We start from the raw sequence: 8,930 nt of genomic DNA, 5'->3' as shown, positions 1-8,930 counted from the left end.
TTAAATAAAAGAAAAAAAGAAGAAATTCTAACCGAATGCTGGCATCATTTGCTACTACATAGAAAAAAGGTTTTATTCTTTTTCTACAAGCAACCTTTCTTCCCACCTCATCACTCTTTTCACTTTTAATACAAGTGGCTGGAGTTTCTTGGAACATTGTGTGTCAGACAGACTACGAACACAGAAACACCATCACTGAAAATAAAAGCAAAACAACAAGAAAGCAAATGAAAGAAATTAAAAAGCAACTGTGAAACACAGAAATATGCTACAGTATCTTTTCAAGTGAACATTATAAGTACACAAAAATTGTAAGTAGTAATTGTTGCTATTTACAAGTATTTGAACGCTGATTGACTTACAAGTGTCCACTAACATTGTTAATAGCACAATAGGTTTAATGTTTACAGCTTCAATTGTTTGCAATATGATCTCAAGTATAACGGTCCCAGCATAGATCAATGACAACAAAAGCACAATTTTCTAACTGGATATGCTTTTCCATCTTTTCAATCCACTGAGCTTTCACACTCTCTCGCTCTCCAAATGCATCTTCTGTTGTTCATAGCAGCAGTCCAGGGTCAAAAAACAAAGAAATAAAAAAGGATATTTTCAAACTGGAGAGATCTCTGCAGATTTTAATAATGTCTATTTAAGAAAACCACACAACTAGTAGAAACACTCTTTCATGTTGCAGAACATCATACCTTCCACGGTGCTAACATAAAGATATGCATATCTCTGCTAGGTGAAGCATAGTTCTAGAGGTCTACCCAGTACATAAAGCTCTGACACACACATAGTATTAGCAAGTCTAAGTAAGCTAAAGTCATTGGTCCAAAGTAACCATTTCTTATAGCTGGTGCTCCTTTGGACTCTCCACAGATCCCGGGGCCTGTTTATAAGACTTCAAGTTGGCCAGAGGAATATCAGTCATGTGGTTGCCAGTGTTGAAATGGCCCTCACTGGAACCATACTGCTTTCGATCATTGAACTGGTTTCTGTTGCTATCTTCTTTCCAGGTTCTGGTCAATGTGTGTCCATTAACTAGTTTGTCCTTCTTAACCCATTCTTTCTGAGGTGCAAAGGTGGAGAGAGGAGACTTTGGCTGCTGGTATGGGCCCAAGCTAGGAGGCATCCAACAGTTGTCTGAGTGACCCAAAACCAGGCATTCTTGAGTACACATCTCTGTTGCTTCAGCTAATCCTCGTGGACCAAGAGGCCCATCTGTAGAAGAAAAACAGAGAAAGAAATAAGGAAGAGAAAGGGGAAAAAAAAAAGATATAATATTAGATTGTGATATTTGTTAATAAGCTTATACATAGACCTCAGGAGAAAATTAACACTAATCCTGCAACCAAATATTGTGCTGGTAAATTCTACATACATTTTTATTCTGTTAGAGAGCAGTTGTTCGTAGGGCATATACTGCCTGTATATACTACCTACCTGGTTTCCAGGAGTGGAAAAACAGTTCAATTATCCCTATGCTATCGGTTGTGGATCGTATTATGAATAAACTTAATTCCTTTTTTTAAGTCATACCAAGAAAACAGAGCTAGGTAAGTGAAAATGTCCAAGGAAGTAAACCTACCCTTGCGGATTCTGAGTGAGAATTAATGCTTATAAGGGCCTATTATTTGGATGTATTCTGCTCTGCTTTCAACTCACTTTACTGCTGAAGAACCTTGGTGAATTACCAGGCTATTGCAAACTGAGAAACATCTGTACTATCCAATAACAGGATTTCCCAAAATAATGTTCTATACACAAGATTATTCTAATGTCTACTGTTTTAAAAACGTAGCTTGATGCATAGGTCTAGGTATCTACTCACTGGATGCACACTCCAGTGCATACTCTCAACAAGTAACAGAAAAGTTAAATTTTCCTTGATTTAAGAAAAATTGCAGGAAACAGTTCAAAACATTGCATCAGGAAAGAGAATAAAATCTGTAACTCTTCTGATCATTAAACACATCTCAGATGCTGTACAACCACTAAAGCAAAGAGGAAAAAAAGACTTATGTAAATCTGGCACTTTAAAAAGAACTGTTCTCGTAATTCTTTGTAAATTAGAAATATAAGACCACAGGGGACAAAAATTGATATTCCTTAAGTACTATACTTATTAAATATCTACATATTTTTTCACACACTATTGAGGACACAGCTGGCCAGCTGCAGGCTTCTCACAATCAAGCAGACAGGTCACCCATGCCTTCAGCAGCACAAAACTCCTCTCAGTCTTACTGCATTTTTAAATGACTTAATTTGCTCATCTGCTCGTGCTGTATGTATGAGGAAGGGCAAGCCAGGAAAAAGGTGGAGAAATCACTTAATGAGATTTTGTTAGATATATCTGGTATATGCTTTGCCAGGAGTAATTGCTGTGTTGTAATTTTGAGCAAGAATTTTGAGATGTCTTTTCTTCACTTTAGAGTAAATCAACGGGCTAGTACTGAAAACATTTGAAGAGTAAAGGAGACATATTTCCTTGATTAACCAGCCCACTGACAGGAAGGAAATTATAGATTGATTTTTCAGAAAGAACATTAGCAAGTAGGCATGAATAGCAAAGTTACTAATCGGAAGAAAAATGTCAGCAGTGTATCAGAAAAAACAAGTGTATCTTAATAATAATCTAATTGAGACTCAAAATGATAAGTGAAGACACTCTAACAAAGATTTCTGTGTTAAAATGCCAAAGAATATTTTGTTCTCTTGTACTCCATGCATATACAATAAATTACCATTAATAACATCTTTTTCTGAACACTGAAATTAACTCAATTAATTTTATGGAGACTCCTATTTATTTCCCACTGCTTTTAAACAAAGATATATTAAAAAAAAAAAAAAAAAAAAAAAAATCAGGCATATTTCTACATGTTGCATTAGTAATTAGCTGATATTTTTATCTCTGACCAACACCTCTTTTTGAGTATCTAGAGAATATATGCTACTCTGTTGATGTGACAAAATATAATAAGCTATAATAAAATATAATAAGCTATAATAAAAGTTGTTACTGAATTCCCCATATACGAAAGTGTCCCATTGATAAAAACTAAAACATGAAAAATGTATAGAATCAATGCTACTTTCCACTTAGGTCAATACAAGGTGAAATAATTAAACAAAACCATTAGGAAAATAAGCAAAATACAAAAGTAAAGTAGGATCCTAGCAGAGATTTCAATGAGAATCATGAACCACAATTCTAAAATGAGACCTGAAAGAGAAGGGTTTTTGAATCCTCTATTATGGAGTTCTAACAAAACTGAGGCAGGTACTTAGAGAGAAATAAACCCAAAGTGAAACAATTAGAAGTAAGGAACGGGCTCACAGTACATTGTTAACTTTTCCAAAAGTTAATCTACAGGTAAAAGCTGACTTGTTAAATTTATTTTTTGGCTGTCAACTAAAGTTTAGTTTTAATTAGTCTTCTTCTCATTTCAGAGGAAAAATGGTGAGAAGTGTCAGAACTATTTTCAACCTGCCTATTCTCCCAGTAAACTACTATTTTACTGATGAAGAAAGAACGAAAGGTTTTACAAACATTAAAATTCAAAATAGAAAGAAAACATTTCTCCACAGAATGACACTTTTCAAGAAGGACACTGCATGCACTCTCTGCTTCCCATCCACAGTGGAATAAAAGGGTAACAGGATAGCCTTCAGGATGATAGTTCTGAAGGGGTTAGGTTACTTTTTCTATTTAGTTAAATAAATTTCAAGAGATAAGAATACCATTTCAATTTAAAATTTAAATGTGCAATAAGCTGGTTTTACTTAAGAATAAATGTGCATGTGGCCCTACAAGATACATGTCAAACTCTCTGGAAGATTTACTTCATGTGTTTTGCTTTATTTAGTAACAGTGCTAGGCAGTTAATGCTGTCCAATTCAGAATGAATTTTAAGCATCCTTCGCTTTTGCTATGTCAAGCTGATAGACTTTCTGGAGAGCACTGGAATATTCAGATATCTGCTACTGCTGTGAGCCTCAGACAGGAATGGGGTAACAATGCTGAGAGCGTGTGCAAGAGCTGCTCTTTGGGGTTTTTTTTCAGTTTAACAAAATGTGACTGTCCAACTTGGACCTGGAAAATTAATTGTTGTGTGCTAGTCTTCCCCCAGTCAACCTTCCCTATGCAGAGATATCAGTCAAAGGCAAGACCATGCAGTCCTTATAGAAGCCAGTTACAATTTTTATATAGATACTGGTCACACCAGCTGATAGCTATAAACAGAGTGAGAAACTCTCCTTTTAGGAGAGGACTGGGAATCTCAGGGACCATCTGAAAGACACTTCTTTTAGCTGTATAACTGTTCAAATAGCTGTGAGGAGTATTACAGACTGCACACACCTCTACATATGCCTGTATGTAAGAGTGTCCATAACTGAGAAGAAGTTCAGACTCCTAGTCGAATGTGTACGCATATTTTCCAGTACTCTGTCTCATGCTTTCCAATCTGTAAAATACAGGGAATATTTACTTGCCTTACTAAATTATTGTGAGGTTTAAGTTTACAAAATGCCTTACAAGGCTTCATCTAATATATAACTAAGAATTATTATTTTAATTACTTTTGGTTTGAGCCATAACAAGAGAAAAAAAAAATCCACAAAGTAATTTTTTTAGAAAAGTAGATTTTTAGAATAATATATTTCACTCTTGAGATACTTCAGGGAATGGTCATGCTTACTCAATAATGGGAATGCTCATTATTTAGAAGATTCTACAAATTTCTTAATGTGAGATATGAGAAAAAGATGAAAAAGAAAAAAAAAGGGATCTCAACTACCAAAAAAAAAAAGAAAAAAAGACTGTTTTGACAATTAGATGCTTGAGTTTCTGGTTTCTGTTTCATTTTATTATGTTCTCAATCATAAAATTTATTCTTTTCTAAAACTCTTTACTATTCAGGTTTCTATTTGGCAGCATAAAGTGTAATGATCATGAGCAATATGATAGGAGAGAGATCTTCTGGGGATGGTGTGACGGAAGAGTTGGCTGCTATGTATTGAGAAAGCCATAATGTTGCCTTAATGGTAATTATCTTTCTCCTCCACCACTGCTGAACAATAGTTTTCACCCAATTTTCTAAAGTTCTTTCATTACCACATACAATGACACCACTTAAAAACCTGTTCCTGCTGCTTTAATTTTATAATTGCATTAATTTGTTTCCCTTCTCTTCACAAAAATGTCACTGCAATTTCTGTATCAAGCTTTTCCATACTGAAGTACTTTATTGATATGTGGGGGATTTTTTTTCCAAAGTATTTGCTCTCTGAACAATCCATAATCCGTGCTACTGGTTATCAGTCTTGGCTGCTTGAATATATAATGACACAAGTGCTGATAAAACTGTACAAGCCATCTGTCTCTGGAGTTAAATGTTTTGAAAGCAAACACAAAAGTGCATAACAAACACTCCCTTAAATTGTCTTTGTAAATATTTATATCAGATTTTACCCAAAAATGCTTTTATGTTGTTATTTTATTCTGTTAATAGCTGTCAAGCAGATGCATGTCTTGCCTACTCAAAAGCAGACAGGTGTAAGAAGGAAAATAATATATGCCACTCAAGAGCTGGTCATACCCTTGTGCTGGAATTTCTGTGTGGTCTTTTATCTATTTTTATTATACCCAGAAGCTAAACAGCTATTTCATTGATTAACTTACTGCTGCAATTAGCAACTAGCTTCTGGTGTGATGACCAGCTGCTTTTCAACCTGCTTGTTTAAAACTCTCTTGCTTACAGCCAGAAAATTCATTCTTCAGTTCTAAAAGAGTTGAGGAAACAAGATAATTTCCACTCAGTGAGACTTTTTGATCTCAAGCAACATGAATAGGTACTCTTTGCCTCAGGGTGCTAACATTAAGTACAGTGGATCTGAACGTAGCCACAGCTGTATTTCAGACAACCATATTTATTTAACTTTTCATATTGCATCTTAAAAGGGAAAACAAAACAAAAGCAACATTTTCAGCCCTACTTATCCTCAAATACAGAAAGCTGGGGTTTTTTTTGTTTTTTTTTTTATTTTGAACTTTCATGGGCTACTTTACTAAATTACCTTCTCTGAGATCTCATGATTTTACAGCCTCCCTACTTATATTGGAACTGAAATGATATTATTTCATTTCATAGAGGTTTCACAACTAGTCATATATTAAATATAAAAGCTGGAAAAAAGTTTATAATTAAGAAGATTATTTTGACTTTTTATTTGCTCTTAAATATCAGACAAATGGCAAATATCAGACTTTATTTCTAGTCTGTAAAAAAAAATCCAAGACTACAAAGCCACACACATGCTGTGTCAGATGTGCTTCCTTGGTATAATTAATTAACAGGAACATGCAGTGTCTATTAAAAATATATATTTTCATGACTTATTCCATGGCCATTCTACCTGGCACAGTTAATTCACATTCCATTGTCAAATTGCCTTGTTCAAAGGTCCCTGGACTCCTCCTATCACTGCTGCCAGTTTTGCTAGACTTATCACTATCACCTTCTACCCTGCTGCTTCTCTCTCACTTTCCTGGTATTCCATCTTCTGTACTTAGGTACAGATCAAGAAACCCAAACTGTCTTGGCCAAAACTTCTTTTTCATCAAGGCTGAAATAAAAAATGCTGTAAGGTTAACTTGTATCTGCATTACTTAGCAGAGATAAACTGTCAGAATCCTTAATTAATACAATGACAGGAAGGTTAGGAAGCAGAGAAAGTAAGGGTGCATGGGAGGGACTTCCCAGGATACAGAAAAGCAGGACCAAAAGTATTTTCTGAAAAGGTGGGAAAACCTCTCACAGGAAGATTTTCTACACTATTCTGTGAAGAATTTAAGTGATCCAGATGGGTTCCATATAATGTACAAGACTCTGTACAAAAATTCTGCATGATTTTGATTCCAAGGGCAGCTAAATTTTGAAGGCAGCAATATTCAAGTACTTGAAATTTTGTTTCTACCCAGTTGTCGGAAGTTTCTTCATATCTATATCTTTTCCAAGCTAAGAAAGTAAACAAAGTAGAAGTTAAGGAAATATTCTGCATTTCTTGTCTCAAGTTCCTTTCCCCTACAGCTGCTCTACTATAAAAGCTATAATGAAAGGGAATGTTACTTAGTTTATTATATTTTTTTTCTTCTGATATATTACCTAGAAATTCAATACAATTATGACTTACAAGCTACACCTCCATCAGTAATGGCTCTGCTGTAAGGATGTTTTTTTATCTGACCTAATTTTCTGTTCCTATTTCCAACTAAATTCATTTTCTGCATTGACATACATGTCTATTAACCTTTCTGCATTTCCATGTGTGCACAGTCAGAAGTAGACATACGATTCCTGTGTCTTCTAAACTTGTAAGTTACTTGGGTTACTTAGTGCTGCCTAGTCTTTAAGAACAAATAGAGATATTAACCAACATGAAGCTTGTGACCATTCCGCAGGCAAGTTGCAGCAATCTGAAATCACAAGGGCATGGTCCTCGCAACAAGGATGTGGGAAGATGCCACAGGAGGTGTTACAAAGCACCATGGTCTGGAGTGCTGCTGAATGACAACTGAGCAGCTCAAACCTGAATGATTCCATGCTCTTCGCTTGTCATACAAATCCAGCTCCATTACTTGTCATGGATTGCATATTGCCTATGTTCGGATCTTTATGCCACTACTTATTTTTATTTTTTAACTTAATTGTGTGAAACTTTACAATTTAAACTTAAAAAAGGGGAAAAAAATGGTTCATAGATAATTTAGTGGTTCTTTCTGATCTTAAAAATCTATTTGTCATAAACCATTAACATAAAGCTGTATTTTGTATAAACTTTCACTGACAAATGTAGCCAATTCTAGCATACCCTTTAGAAATACAGAAGATACAAAATAATATCTGGGATTTCTATTCTGACTTAATACATTCTGTCATTAAAAACAAACAAACAAGTAAATAAACAAACAAAGATGCACAAATGACTGCAATTTGTATTAGCTGAAGTGTCACATTGTGGATTCAGACAGTCACCTTGCAGGAAGAGCAGGAGAAAAGAAATGCAAACAGGATTTGGCAAAAAGACCCCATTTGTTAACAAATAAATAAAGATTAAAAGCTTTACACATCTTTCATACGGATTTCATTCTTTGGGCACAGATGAAAAGTCAACATTTGCAAATGGAGATAGTCCAAATTCAACAATACATGGGCAGCCAGAACAGCAGATTCTCCCCCTGTGAGGATATTGTTATTTAGACAGACTTTATGGCACACAAAGAGCAGAAAGCATATCTTTATAAATTTGCAACCATCTTCAGCATGGCATGGAACTCATCCATCTTTTTGTCTGCTCAAGCTACTCCTCTGAAGAATGCTATCTCACCTAATTTTATTTTCTCAAAATTGGCAGGTTTTTCCTGCCATACATTTAATTTAAGCAGGACAATCTAATGCATAAAAACTCCTCAGAGGATTCAAATGAACTTTTTTAATTTGATTGTATCACTTAATGAGACCAGTGTTCAAATATTTGGAATAATATTATTTTCAGCATTAATCTTTTCATTATGTGCTTCTTCATTTTGCTGCCTAAAAAAAATCTTTGTTCCCAAAAGGTGATGATGGATGGTGATAATAAAATATTCATAAAGCATCCCATGGTCATATTAATTTACTATCTTTTTTCTCTCACACCTAAATATTTATGATACTTGATCAAAATATTTTTTTTAATTGATTTACAGGCAACATGCTGAGACAGAATCACTTTTGACATGGTCAGTCACATTTTCTGATCTGTTAATAAGCCCCAAACATGAACCTGTTGTCAGTCTAAAACAACTTAAGTCTCAATTTGGAAGATTTGGTCAACTGTTTAAAATAAAAGCAAATTTTGGTTAGTAATTTCTACAA

General features: G+C 34.6%; 1 protein-coding gene across 5 annotated transcripts in view; it reads right to left on the bottom strand.

Annotated features, from left to right (window-relative positions):
* Positions 1-853: 853 nt before the first annotated feature.
* PCDH9 (protocadherin 9) overlaps positions 854-8,930 on the bottom strand; it is a 664,361-nt gene continuing 656,284 nt past the window's right edge. For all 5 annotated transcript variants that reach the window (XM_058846569.1, XM_058846551.1, XM_058846579.1 and 2 more), the window contains one exon: positions 854-1,227. In XM_058846569.1, coding sequence (XP_058702552.1) covers positions 854-1,227 — 374 coding nt within the window. The remainder of the gene's footprint in view (positions 1,228-8,930) is intronic.

The sequence above is a fragment of the Poecile atricapillus genome, chromosome 1 (genome assembly GCF_030490865.1).
Source record: "Poecile atricapillus isolate bPoeAtr1 chromosome 1, bPoeAtr1.hap1, whole genome shotgun sequence".
NCBI classification, from domain to species: domain Eukaryota; kingdom Metazoa; phylum Chordata; class Aves; order Passeriformes; family Paridae; genus Poecile; species Poecile atricapillus.
This window is presented reverse-complemented; position numbering and strand designations above follow the sequence as displayed.